Source organism: Gopherus flavomarginatus, chromosome 8 (genome assembly GCF_025201925.1).
Source record: "Gopherus flavomarginatus isolate rGopFla2 chromosome 8, rGopFla2.mat.asm, whole genome shotgun sequence".
In the NCBI taxonomy this organism is placed as follows: Eukaryota; Metazoa; Chordata; order Testudines; family Testudinidae; genus Gopherus; species Gopherus flavomarginatus.
Genome location: NC_066624.1, coordinates 59,557,077 through 59,571,600, shown reverse-complemented (window position 1 = coordinate 59,571,600; position 14,524 = coordinate 59,557,077). Strand labels below are relative to the sequence as shown.

At 46.3% G+C, this 14,524-nt stretch overlaps 1 protein-coding gene across 1 annotated transcript in view; it reads right to left on the bottom strand.

Moving 5' to 3' along the window:
- Positions 1 to 14,055, bottom strand: part of TF (transferrin) — a 56,996-nt gene extending 42,941 nt beyond the window's left edge. Inside the window, exons 1-8 of the mRNA XM_050965242.1 lie at positions 13,882 to 14,055; positions 9,420 to 9,583; positions 9,053 to 9,161; positions 6,242 to 6,427; positions 5,486 to 5,624; positions 2,840 to 2,895; positions 1,573 to 1,745; positions 1,260 to 1,431 (exon numbers count right to left, since the gene is read on the bottom strand). Coding sequence (XP_050821199.1) covers positions 1,260 to 1,431; positions 1,573 to 1,745; positions 2,840 to 2,895; positions 5,486 to 5,624; positions 6,242 to 6,427; positions 9,053 to 9,161; positions 9,420 to 9,583; positions 13,882 to 13,924 — 1,042 coding nt within the window. The 5' untranslated portion in view covers positions 13,925 to 14,055. The remainder of the gene's footprint in view (positions 1 to 1,259; positions 1,432 to 1,572; positions 1,746 to 2,839; positions 2,896 to 5,485; positions 5,625 to 6,241; positions 6,428 to 9,052; positions 9,162 to 9,419; positions 9,584 to 13,881) is intronic.
- Positions 14,056 to 14,524: the final 469 nt, after the last annotated feature.

Genomic DNA, 14,524 nt, shown 5'->3' with positions numbered 1-14,524 from the left:
TGAACGAGCAACAGAGCAGCAAGAACTGACAACAAACATCTGACAAATAATTCTGGACTGCAAATAAATGTGAGAAAATTGCCTCATTCCCCCAAACAGATTTACTTTTGACTCTCCAAATGTTTCTGTGACTGATTCTTGGTGTGTCCCTAGTTCTGGAGCAGGTCATGGGAACCATCACTTGCCCATTGCACAAACTGCCCCAGAGATGACACTCCTGAATCCATGCAGAATGGTTCTCCCAGACGCGGTGCAGAGCCAGGGTGGCCAGCCCCAGGGAGATCTCATGTTGCTCTACAGCAGCCCCACTGACTAGTGAGGGAGCATCATTAACAGGGGTGGAGGGAGACCCAGTGTGGTGGGAAAGGTGATGCAGGCAAAGCAAAGTCAAAGAGCAGTGGGTGTCCCCAGAATACAGGAGACCCCAGGGACCAACAGCTGGGCTGGTAGTTAGGACATTGATCCCACCACGCTCACTCCATTACTGGAGGGTCAGGGATCTCTGTGCTTAATGTGCCCTGTGTTACACGGCATTTATGGCCTAGCCTACATGGCAGCTCAGGAGCCTGAGGGGGAGTACCTCCTTCCTGCATATCTCTGAGCAGCATCCGCCCCTTCAGGAGACAAAGGGCTGTGCTCCTGGACCCTTGCTGGGCCACTGGCAGGAGAGGGATGAGAAATAGGCAATGCCAAGGCTATCCCTCGAACCCCACCCCACCGAGCTGCACAACTGAGCTGCCAGGGGAAGGTGGTTGGGAGGTGCCTGCTTGGTCAGGGCCAATAGGCAGTGAATAGCCCTTGGAATGAGAGGGAGAGAACAGAGAAAGAAACGTGTCTCCCTGCTGCCTGATTCCTTCTCTGGGTGCTTCTGGGGCTGTGTGGCATATACCGAGTGGGGCATTTGGTGCTGTACCCAGAACGCTGCGAGAGCAGAGAGACACCAAACTACTGCTCGTTAGTGACAATGCAGCTCAGTGGCACATGGGAGTCCGATCCCTGGGCCAAGAGAATTTGCATTCAAACATCTCCAGTTATGGCAGTGCCAATTGTTTATTGAACACACACTGCAGAGCACAACTCATGCAGCTCAATCCAGTGCTCATCTACACCCAGATACACCTCAGTAGCTCTGTTAACTTCAAAGTGAATGAAGTTGAAGGATGCTTTAAGAGCAGGATCTGAGCCATGGCCTCCTAATGGATTCCCCCACCACCTTAAAATTTCATGACCACTTGCCCTGGAGACCAGTCCCTGCTTACCTGGCCTGAGACTCTGAATAGCAGCCCAGTACTGGTAGCCCAGATAGAACTGGGCATCCATCAGTCGAGGGACACGGATAAAATTGGAAGCAGAGTCCTTAAAAAGCAGATCTTTCCCATGAGGAGAGCTGAAGAGTTTGAAGCTCTCTTTTGTGTTCTTGCCGTACTTTGCCTGTTACAGGGGAGAAATGATCAGGTGTCTACCAAGAGCAGGAGATAGTTTTGAAAAAGTGGAGAGAACAAACAAAAAGGGGATAATAGCAAAAGAGAGGCTGGAACAGAGAGAATGGTAGAGAAGGGGAAAAGTAAATACCTCTGCCTGAGAGAGGAAGCTCCAGATCTCGTCAGCCCGGCCATCAACACTTCGAGCCACAACAGCATGAGCAGCAACTTTGGCCCAGTAACACTCATGATACTTATCTACAGGCTTCCGGGAACCATCTTCACACAGCAGTTCATACTTGTCTTTCCCACTTGGGTCATTTTCTGGGAGGAATGGAAGTCCATAGGTTACAGCAACACCAATATTTAAAGGGGCTTTGAATACCCCACTTCAGGAAACTTCCCAATGATTTTTGTCCCTGAATGAGAACCAGAAGAGTGACAACTTCCATGAGACAGATTCCTCCATCCCTGAAGTATCATCATCATCACCCCAGTTTCACAGCTGGAGATCTGAGGCCAAGAGAGATGAAGGCCCAGATCCACAAAGGGACTTAGACATCTAGAAATCCACAAAACTTTGGAGCTGTGCCTAGGCTCTCTGTACAGTGCAAGGGGCGACACAGGGACCTAAGAAGGGGATTCACAAAGCCAACATGCTGAGCGGGGAGCCAGCTAAGCTAGCCAGTTGGAGAAGCCGACAAGACACATCCTAAGCTAGCCAATGGCAGATACTGACAAGAGGGATGTGTCCTAAACTCTGCCCCTCTCCTGAAATTCAGGGCAGGTCTCTACTTGCAATCCACTGCCAGGCCCCCCCGCTTCTGCAGTCAGGGGCCTTAGGCATTGAATCCATTCTTGCAATTCCACACAAAACAGTGGGGGAAGGGGAAGGGCACCCAAGACCCTTTGTGAATGTGGCACGAAATGACTTGCCTAAGTAGTCAGTGGTAAAGCTGGAAACAGAATCCAGGTCTCCTGAGTCCTAGCCCAGTGCTTTACCACAAGACCATCCTTTCTCTCACGCTGGTGTCGTGTGAGTAGATTCCTGTCATGATGTTGGTGGAGGTGGAGCTCCTTCCCAAATTTAATCTTTCAAAGAGTAATGTGCTGGTGTGATTTCGCTGTGAACATCGAAGAAGCAACATACAAACTGGTCCCCACTCTGGTAGCCTTGTTCAGCCACAAGAAAGAGCCATTAGACTAAGAGGTGAAATCTAATCTCTCTCTGCTGATTATGTAGCAGTCAGGAACACAGCATACAAAGCATATTTCCTCCCAGAGACAAAGAGAAAAGAGGTGTGGGATAAACCGAGAGAGAAATGAAGGCAGGTGCAATATAGATAGAATTCAAGGATAGAGTCCCAGTGAAAGGCCTGACCAGAAAGTGGTGAAACGGAATGATCCCTCATGCCTACCTAGAACAGTTATCTGTTTGACAAAAGCTACATCTCCAACTCCATCTTTCAGACACCTGTAGGGGGAAATAAAGCAGAAAGAAAAGGAGGACACTGAAATATTGTGTTTGTTACTAATCTCAGATCATCCCTCTACGTTTCAGACAACTACTTTTGAAGCAAGCCTCAGATACATGACAGTTTATCTTCACAAAAAGCTATGTGGGCTGGGGAAGGAAATGCAATGGCAGAGAAGAATTTTATAATGAAAATCATCAGGAGTAGCCCAATGATAATGCTCTGTACTGCCATGTGCAATTTATAGCTCAATTTCTGGTCACTCACTAACTGCTTGTAGGGACTAGGAGCTATCATAGGCCACATACTCAACCCTGGAGTAGGGATGCTTCTTCCATAAGAACATGAGAATGGCCCTACTGGGTCAGACCAAAGGTCCATCTTGCCCAGTATCCTGTCTACTGACAGTGGACAGTGCCAGGAGCCCCAGAGGGAATGAACAGAACAGGTAATCATCAAGCGATCCATCCCCTGTCGCTCATTCCCAACTTCTGGCAAACAGAGGCTAGGGACACCATTCGTGCCCATCCTGGCTAATAGCCATTGATGGACCTATCCTCCATAAATTTACCTAGTTCTTTTTTGAACCCTGTTGTGGTCTTGGCCTTCATAACACCCTCTGGCAAGGAGTTCCACAAGCTGACTGTGCGTTGTATGAAGAAATACTTCCTTTTATTTGTTTTAAATCTGCTGCCTATTAATTTCATTTAGTGACCCCGAGTTCTTGTGTTATAAGAAGTAGTAAACAACACTTCCTTATTTACTTTCTCTACACCAGTCATGATTTTATAGACCTCAATCATATCTCCCCTTAGCCGTCTCTTTTCCAAGCTGAAAAATCCCAGTCTTATTAATCTCTCCTCATATGGAAGCAGTTCAGATGTGGTTTCCTCACCTCAAAAAAGATATACTGGCATTAGAAAATGTTCAGAAAAGGGCAACTAAAATGATTAGGGGGTTGGAATAGGTCCCATATGAGGAGAGATTAAAGATGCTAGGACTTTTCAGCTTGGAAAAGAGGAGACTAAGGGGGGATATGATAGAGGTATATAAAATCATGAGTGATGTGGAGAAAGTGAATAAGGAAAAGTTATTTACTTGTTCCCATAATATAAGAACTAGGGGCCACCAAATGAAATTAATACGCAGCAGGTTTAAAACAAATAAAAGGAAGTTCTTCTTCACACAACTCACATTCAAGCTGTGGAACTCCTTGCTTGAGGAGGTTGTGAAGGCTAGGACTATAAGAGGGTTTAAAAGAGAACTAGATAAATTCATGGAGGTTAAGTCCATTAATGGCTGTTAGCCAGGATGGGTAAGGAATGGTGTCCCTAGCCTCTGTTTGTCAGAGGATGGAGATGGATGGCAGGAGATAGATGTTAGGTTCACTCCCTCTGGGGCACCTGTCATTGGCCACTGTTGGTAGACAGGATACTGGGCTGAATGGACCTTTGGTCTGACCCAGTATGGCCATTCTTATGTTCCATACCCCTAATAATTTTTGTTGCCCTTTTCTGAACCTTTTCCAATATATCGTTTTTGAGATGGAGCGACCACATCTGCACACAGTATTGAAGATGTGGGCATACCGTGGATTTATATAGAGGCAACATGATATTTTCTGTCCTATTATCTATCCCTTTCTTAATTATTCCCTGCGTTCTATTCACTTTTTTGACTGCCTCTGCACATTGAGTGGATGTTTTCAGAGAACTATCCACAGTGACTCCAAGATCTCTTTCTTGAGTGGTAACAGCTAATTTAGACCCCATCATTTTATATATATAGTTGGGATTATGCTTTCCAATGTGCATTACTTTGCATTTATCAACATTAAATTTTGTGTGCCATTTTGTTGCTCAATCACCCAGTTTTAAAAGATCCTTTTGAAGCTTTTCGCAATCCACCTGGGTCTTAACTATCTTTAGTAATTTGGACCATCTGCAAATTTTGCCACCTCGCTGTTTACCTCTTTTTCCAGATCATTTATGAATATGTTGAATAGGACTGGTTCCAGTACAGACCGTGGGGAACATCACTATTTACTTCTGTCCATTCTGAGAACTGACCATTTATACCTACCCTTTGTTTCCTGTCTTTTAATCAGTTACCAGTCCTTCCCTCTTATCCCATGGCAGCTTACTTGCATAACAGCCTTTTGTGAGGGACCTTGTCAAAGGTTTTCTGAAAATCTAAGTACACTATATCAACTGGATCCCCTTGGTCCACATGCTTATTGACCCCCTTGAAGAATTCTAGTAGATTGGTGAGGCATGATTTCCCTTTACTAAAACCATGTTGACGCTTCCTCAACAAATTATATTAATCTATATATGTGACAATATTGTTCTTTATTATAGTTTCAACCAGTTTGCCCAGTATTGAAGTCAGGCTTATGGGCCTGTAATTGCTGGGGTCACCTCTGGAGTCCTTTTAAATTCCATTGAGGCCCATTACTCAGCAGAAACCAATGAGACAATTAGGTCCCAACTACTCTACAAGTGTAGCCATGTTAGGAGACCCTGTTATGGTACAGCTGAAAACGTGTGTGGGACAGATAGTTACCAGATAAAAATAACTTTCACTCACTGAAAGGCTCCAGAATAGCCAGAATAAGGCCCAGTACGGGAACATTTTTGAGCACCTGTCCCAGGGCATAAGCGGCACAGATTTGGTTCATTTGCAGGGGCACCAGGGACGCAGCTGGCTGAGAAAAACTGGGCCACAGCTATGGAAAAAGACATGCAGTAGTTAATAGCAAACTCACTCTTTACCAAACTTCCTTCTCCCAGCTGTTGATGCTTGGTATAGTAGTGTGAGGTGTTAAGAGGAAGTAGTAGGGGGAGAGGAGATGTGCAGAAGGGAAGATTGTCTGTAACCTGATGCCTTTGGAAGGGGGGTTGGTAAAGGGGATGCTGGAAGGATCGCATCTCCAGCAGGGCAGAGTGAAGATTCTGTCATGTGGTCTGCTGTTCATGGCAGTGGTGCAGGGTGTTTGTGTGTAAAGGAGTAGAGGTGCTTTAACTTTCCACTTCCCTGGGTTTGTGTCAGGATGGCATATTACATTGGTAGCAACTTTAACCATTGAACAACACAGTTTTTGGACTGTGATTGAGTAGAAGATATTGGATTCCAAAGCAAGGAAGCTGTTGCTGTCATGGAAATGCCCTTATTGATGGAAGAAGAGAAAATTAGGAAATGTGAGTGGTTCCGTTGGTTTGCTGGTTTCCCCAAAAGTTCCTCAGAAAGCCTGTTACCTTCCCCCTAACACTAATCAATCCCAGTTGTCCTTACCCCCAGCTTAATGTTAGCACTTCCTACTCACCTAGCTCTTTCCCATCTTACCGTGGGTTATGGGAGAGGCTCTATCCCAGGATAGGATTTGATGGTACAAGAGGGTCCCAATGGGAATGACCCAGCCAGCAGACCTGTCCAACCCTGTGTGGCAGGATTTCTTCCCTTTAAGTTCCCTTATTGTGAAGTCGGTTCCTTTCTTCACCACTGCCACAGCATAGTAGCTGGTGGTCGCATCTGTAAGGGAGGGAGGAGAAAAAGCAAGCAAGCATTGGAACAAAGGAACACACAAACAGAAATGGAAGTCGCTTACCGTCCCTTCCAGTTCACACAATTGTTTTCTCCCATGTCACACAAATCCTGGGCACAGGAAGAGCCATAATAATGTAGTAAAACACCCGACCCCTTTCTCCTGTTTAGTATTGGTGGGTTGCCATGCCGATGTCAATCTGACTATAATGGTTGTAACGGACATAATGTTAAATGTTCTACTAATTAGTATTACTAGTAATTGCTAAATGCTCTTGTCTTTGCATTTATTTGCTACATGTGTGCTGCTATTAATAGCTCTTATCCTAGTGATAAGTCTCTTTGAGTGCAGTAGACATTCTCACATGAGTAAAGATGCCTTGTGTGAGTAAGGGTTGCAGGAGTGGACTCTAAATGGGGTCTGTTAAAATTCTCTCCATAGACTGTATGGCAAATATTATATCTATGCAAAGGGACTGAATTCTGGAGGCAACAGAAACCCACTACTTTCAATTTCCTGACTTTTGTACCTTTTAATTCTCAACCATAACACTGAGAATTACTCTGTAATGTTGCCTTCAGCCCGAACTCTACACACTTTCAAAACAGCCTGACTTTCCAAACAGAGACCTGTATTATAATACAAAGAGAAGGCTGGGAGTTTGGGTAGGATCTGGAAAGCAGGAGCCGATGGAGATAGGAATGGAGAAGTACTGTCATTTTCCTCCAAGAATCATTAGTCATGCAGTAGAATCATAGAATATCAGGTTAGGAAGGGACCTCAGGAGGTCATCTAGTCCAACCCCCTGCTCAAAGCAGGACCAATTTCCAGCTAAATCATCCCAGTAGACAGGAAGAGAACTACAGACTGGGGATGCAGACCCAGCAACTCTGATAGCAGCAGCTTTAATGTTTAGCTTTCTTTTCTGTTTCTTTGCCTCTTCATTGTGCTTGTTTATCCACTGCCGTGTCTGTGTGCTCAACTCAGCCTGGTCCTCCAAGAAACAACTGACTCTCATGTTAGAGAGACAAGATGGGTGAGATAATATCTTTTATTGGACCAGCTTCTGTTGGGAGAAGGGACAAGCTTTCGAGCTACACACACCTGAAGAATAGCTCTGTGTAGCTCGAAAGCTTGTCTCTCTCACCAACATAAATGGGTCCAGTAAAAGATATTCCCTCACCCAACTTGGGTGTCTAATATCCTTGGACCACCATGGCCACCCCAACACTACAAACTTTGTGTTGATGTCATTCTTTAACTTCTGTTAGTGCAGCTGACTCATAACTTGGGTCCCACATGCCTGGATTAGCCCAGTTAATTTCCAGTTTTGTACAAGGTCCCTGAAAGCAGAAAGCCTTTGAGGTTTGCTCAGCTTAGTCCCCCTGCTGTGTTTTGTCAGAGGCCGTTAGTTACTGAGGCAAATTAACCTCACAAAATTCTTCAGACACGCTATTGCATTAGGCTTCCCCAGCCATTGCAGCACCACTGCAGTGAGCAGTAAACCTCCCCAGCGGGAACTGCAATAGCAGCACACTGGAGTTACTCCAGTTCTGTTGAGAACGAGTTACTGCCCTTGTGATACTGCCACATGCAGTGGAAGGGCAGTGGGAGTAAGAACCATTTCTATAGACTGGTCTACTCCTCCTCTGTGATCCACAGAGGAGCCAAATTTCAGCTGCCTAATGGAAATGATATAGAGGGGCTGTGTGGAGAGGAAAGGTTGCTCTGGGATAGAAACCCCACCACCATCTCCTGTAATCTCCTCTAGTCCCTCAAGGGTAGTAGCGCACGAGCTAAGCTCTGCGTGAATAGCCATTGAGAGAGACATCAGGGAAAAGCTACTGTTCTCAGCACGCTTCCTGAACACGGCCAAGCACATCATAGGTTGCTGCTGCTTGGAGCTTTCAGGTACTACGAAGGGGGCATGTGAGCATGGCAGGTGAGGGGACCCGGCTCAGCAATGATAGTCACCTCACTTGCTGGTGTTGCAGGGGACATGTGAAAATGAGAATGTCACCTGTAATAACATGTAACTGGTTGCTCTAGCATTGCTCCCCAGTCTGCAGGTAAAATTACTCTAGCACCCATGGGTCACTGGGAAGGAATGAAGCAAGAACCAGAAGGTTCATGGAAGTGGAAAAAAATCCTCAAACGAATCAGAAATCAAGAGGATTAGGAAAGGTCCAGTCTGGTTGTGGGGAAGGGGAGGAGATCAGGGTGAGTGGAGTGATAGAACTAACGCTGATGGCTCCAGAGGAGAGTGTGATCACCTGGACAGCTAGGAAAATGAGGCAGGGAGCAGGAGTACAGATCATTGCTGCTTTCCACCAGGTCCCGATTCTCATCTTGTGTAAATGGGCACAGCTGTGTTGAGGTCACTGGCTGCGGATCAGTCCTCATGCGTACCAGCTAAGGCCCTGGCCCTTGGTCTATGGCCAGCTCTGAAGAAGTACGTATTCTCTGAGTTAGCACACTGATTTGCCCAGGGGTTTGTGCCTTCCCAGTTTGCCTGAGTAGTACGGTGTTACTAACATGCTGACAGCTAGCACCATGGTGGTGAAAGTGCCACAACTTTATGGTCAATAACAGTGACTTCCATGCAAATGTACCTTTTCCTGTGCCATGGACCTCAGCCACAACAGGCTTCAGATTATACGGGGCAAGGTGTGCTTCGAAAATGTGGCCACCATCCAGACTAATGGCATCTGCTTCATTCTCCTGAACCACAAAAGGATTAAATCAATTGTGGGCACATGCAGCAGCAAGGGCAGAAAACACTGAGCGTTAATTAACAGAGCCTCTCTTTGGGGTCCTTCTGGCTGGGGTGCTGCTGTAGCAATGGAGCCAGTCAATGAGGGAAGGAAATCAATCACTTGAAGAGGATAGGGAGGCTTTCATCCCAGATTAGGCAAATGGAACCCGACAGGGCAAGTTGTTCCTCCCAGCCTCAGACCTGATACATTGCTGGCAACCTACCGCAATAGCTTTTATGCAGTCAGAGTAAGTTAGCTTCTTCACACAGTCTAATGAAGCGGTTGAGGACATTTTCGTCTTCAATTCCACACATTTCTTCTGCTCTGCATCAGATATTGTGCACCATCGGATGGAACTTTGGGCTGGAAGGTCGGCAAGACAGAGCACTGTGGAGAGAGCAAAAGAGGACTAAGAGGTTATTTCATGAACCTCAGACCTAGTTGAAAGAACCATAATCCTTCCCTACAGACATAGGTCTCCCATGAGACCCACAGGTCTCTCCTTCCCTACGTGTTCCCAATAGCAGGACTCCAGGGCTTAGGGCCACTGTGTACTGGTTTCTTACATCTAGATTCAAGTGGATACAAAGGGCTAAATTGACCTCTGGTATAACCTTAGTGGAGTTATGCACAGATGGATTTGTCCCAAAGTGTAGGGGGTTTGATATTTTTATATTCTAGCTCTTACTAATTGGCCACCTCAGCTTCAAATCACTAGGAGATTTCTGTTAAAGCTCCTCACCCCAGCCCAAATGCAGGATGATTCTCAGGGTTTGTGCTTTTAGAGGAAAGTCATTCCTCTTTCAGGAACAGGAAGAAATAGGAGCAAATGCAACCTTCTGTTACGCCTTTGTAATTCCAGCGTAACTAACCTCTGTGGAGTCACTCCAGATTTGTGATGTAACTGAGAGCAGGCCGTGGCCCACAAACTGAAAGCAGGGTAAACGTCAGGGCTTGAATAAATACCTTATTCCAGATTCCTCCTCTGTGTCAGAGAGCTTTCCAAATTTGCATGTGTTTCTCTGCCAGGGAACTACTCTCCCACCTTTCCTTCATTCCTTAGGAAACAAGCTCTACCCTAAAGTCCTGAGGTCACTCCTGAAGAGATGTGCAGAAGGGGAGCTCCTGCCATGCAGACCTTAAGGTATATAGCAGGGCAGCTCCACTGTCATGGACTTCCTGGTCTGCAGGCTGGGAGCTGCTATCCTGTGCAGGCTCTCCTGCTCTCCAGTCTGCCTGCCCTGTGCACCTTAGGAAGTGTCCAGGAGGAGGGTTCCTACCCTGCAGACCCCAGAGAAGTGCGCACAATGAGAGCTCTGCAGCTGCAGGCCTCTCATGCTGCAAGGGCAAACTGGAGTGGAAGGCTGACCACCTTGAGTACCTGACAATGTCAATGGAAGTGGAAACGCAGCATGTTCTCTGTTACAGACTCACCACAAACTTGCAAGTTCCCAAACGAAACACTTTGTGAGAGGGAAGTGAAGGCTGGAAGGCTGTTGCGATCACTTCTCTGGAACACCCCCAGGAGACACCCTCACAAAAAGACAACACACAGGAACATACTCTCTGACCTGGCTAAACTGCACTCAGTGCAGGACTGGACATGGGGGTGAGAAAAAGTGGCTTGATGCCTCTTTTCCACAGCTGATCCTGGAACTGACTGGGATCCAGTCCTTGGTGTAAGCTAGAGAAGCCCAAAGGGCTGTTCCCATAAGTGGGGATGGCTGGAGCCCAGAAGCACCCTAGTTACACCCATGTCCATTGGTATGCCTCTTGTCCTGGATATGGGGAGAGGTGGCATCACCCAGAGCATCTCTTCACATCAGGGGAATTCCCTGGTGACCAGATAAGTCAGCTTTCCTCTGCTGTGTGCGTCCCTGGAGCCAAATCAAGCACCTGGAGTGAGGCTCAAGATCTGCCCAGCATTTCCACCAACCTACACATTGGAGAATTTGGAAATTGGCTGTTAAAGTGTGCAGCCAGTCTCCCTCTGCCATCCCTCCCTATGCAAACACTCACATAACCACCAGCCCACATCACCCCCCTATTGGTAGCTCTGCCCACCCTTGGGAATTGGTGGTAAATACAAATCTGCTGTGTAAAGTTTAGTTCCAATTTCACGGGCCAGGTAGGATTTTTGTGCCATCGGAGAACGAAAACAGGTTGAAGATACAGCAGTGCATTGAATTGAATTTAACCGTTAGTAAAGATTGAATTTTTGGCAAAAGCAAAGAAAGCTGTTCCATGCAGGGTGGCATTACAGACTTGCATAGGATAATGGAGTATGCTGAGCCTGTGCATTGTAGAATCTAAGGTATTGTTTGAAAGCACATGGCTATTACATACTGAATAGTTGTGTATCGGGTACCACCATCACCATGTAGGAATGCAGGGCTCTGAATGCAGGTGTTGGTGTGTAGTAAATGCTTTCCCACTTGTTTACATTGTCATGGGAAAAACTGATGTTGAATGAGGGTGGAAGCTGGTTGGTATAAAAGGGCCCCATCTAAACCTCACTAAAGTCAATGGAAAGACTCCCTCTGACTTCACTTAGCTTTGCATTAAGCCTTATGTGAAGGGTATTGAACTGCTAAAGTCTAAGCTTTCTGTTTCGGAAAATGCATGTGGTTTCTTTTCCACAAGTTTTCTTTCTGTAGCTTGTTACAAAGGGGTAAAAATACCTTTGCACTCTTATCTCTTATTCACCATGGTTTTTGTTTGGGAATATAAGAATAGATATAAGATATAAGGATAGATAACTTAAGCCCCAGTTCTGCAAACATGTCCTTGCTTCACTGCATGCACATGAGCTGTTCCATTGACTTCAGTGGGACTACTCACATCCATAAAGTTACACATGCACTTAAGTGTTTGCAGGATCAGGACCTTAAGAAGGAAGGACAGAACATTATTAACAGATGCTCTTCTTCTGCTGATTGAGAGCTTCGATCAGTCACCGTGTTGTGGATGCTGATTATTTAGCTAACATTAGTGTCCAGAGGTCCAAACTGGGATTGGGAGCCCCAGTTATGCTAGATTCATAGCAGAAGAGGACACTTCATTTAGGACAAGAAGCATTAAGGGAACATAACAAACACCAGGTGGGAAGAGGATAAGGTAACAGTAATAAGATTATGCAGTCACAATGTGTGCACAACTTGCCTGTTCCAAATCACTGCAAAATAGAATGTCTGTATAATAATCAGTGCCTGTTTCTGTTTGTTTTACCTGTAAAACTCTGCCATTGTCTGTGTGCTTTTTCCATTTGTTTCTAATTGTTGTCCCAGTCCCGGCTTCTATTTTAAAATCTCTGCTTTTGCTGATTGGTTTAAAAAATCTCAGCCTGATTTTCTTTTTACAGTTCTATTTCTAAAATGCCTTCCCCTGCTGCTTCTCATTTAAGTCAAGGAGTAACACTGCCAGAGAGGTGGCCTCAGTATCAGCAAATAGAGGGGTCTGGGCAGGAGAGGAGACAGAGAGATGGATTTGTCATGAGTGCAGTCAATCTTTTACACAAAGGAAACCAGGAGCCTGAAAGGGCAGGGGCTCCAAAGGCAGGAGTACAGACATATCTAGTGGAAGGAGACTTGTGGACCTTTATGGGCCTAGGAGAAGAAAGAGAGGCACTCCTCACAGCCTCATCTTGTTGAGCAGGGCTGGGGCAGAAGAGAAGGGGTTATAGTCACTAGTGGCACCAGACCATTAGAATAATAGAATCATGGAATATCAGGGTTGGAAGGGACCTCAAGAGGTCATCTAGTCCAACTCCCTGCTCAAAGCAGGACTTAATCTCCAACTAAATCATCCCGGCCAGGGCTTTGTCAAGCCTGGCCTTAAAAACCTCTAAGGAAGGAGATTCCACAAGCTCCCTAGGTAACCCATTCCAGTGCTTCACAATTGCGGAAGCTTCTTTGAGATAACCCCAAGCAATTCAGGGTATTGTGGGGAAAGCCAAGCCCTGGACTCTCAGACAAGGTCTTGGTGGGGGGGAGGGTGGTTGAAGGGGCACGTCTCTTTACAAGAAGGGGGTCCAAAGTTGAGCTGCGGAGACACGCCCCACCCTCCCGAGAAGAACATGGGACAGGTTAGAAAGACAGGAGTCTACAGGTTCTGCAGTATTTTTTTGTAATTTTCACATTAAAGATTCTTTGCTAAATGTTATTTTAAGAAGCTTCTCTAAACACATGTGCATCCTCTGTAGGGAAGGCTTTCAGTGACTCTCTTCTTATACCAGCGCTCCCCCAGGGGGACATATCTCCACCCATACCTGCAACAGGGGCTCCATATAAAGAGCAAACCTGAAACTGCAGGCTTTCCCTTCGGACTGTTTTAGGGCTTGATCCAAAGGTCATTGAAGTCAATGGAAAAACTCCTGTGGTTGTCACTTGGCTTTGGATCAAGCCTTTAGCAAAATAGGAACTGTGGTAAAGTTGCTGTAATTAGTGTTAAAATTGCCATCTCTGGGCAGCAAGATCTCTGGCAAACAGCTGACACAGTCCAGCACCCGGCAGCTATTTTCCCTTTGGTTTCTGTCCTGCACAGTTAAGTGACTGTTGGCGTTTACTGTGCACTGCAATTAAACTGGTTCCCTTATGCAACCTCCTCACAATCTCTGACTAGTGCGGGGGCTGCTGAAAATGACAGTGATGCCCCCACCTCGAAACAGCTGCTCTGCAGGCACTCACCCAATATCCCCAAGCACAGCGCGGCATGGAAAGCGAACTTCATCCTTCTCTCCTGGGCTCAGCAGACAGGTGTTGCAGGAGCTTCACTCAGAGTCTGTCTCCTCTGAGTCTGTGATGGCTCCTGGGCTACTCTTTGCCTTTTTATAGAGGGACAGGGCTCGCTGTGTTAGCAGAAGCAATGACTGGCAGTGTTTATCCTTGTTTCCCAATAGCTCCTCGATTTCCTCACCCCGCCTCCCTGCCCCATTCCAGTCAGCCCATTTTCAGGCAGCATTTCACTTGGCACTGAATCACACACATGCATGAGTGGGAGCAGGGCAGGTGCATGTCGTTCACCCAAGAGATTTAAAAGGGGAAAGTCCCACTTTGTATCATTTAAATTCCTGCTTGTCTGAAATACAGTGGGAAGGGCTATTTTCTTTGTTCCAGCCACCCCCTGCCTTACAAAGGCTAATCTCAGAGAACTGCTGTGAGAATCAAATCCAATCTAGACGATTTTGTCTTCTTTCCCATTAACTGTTGCCTTTCCGTCTCACCAAGGAGTCATTGCCTGTCCTGTATGCCTGGTCTTGGCAATTGGGACATTAGTCAGTGCCGCCGAGAACACCTGATAGCATGACTGTAATGCAGGAAGAGGAGTCAG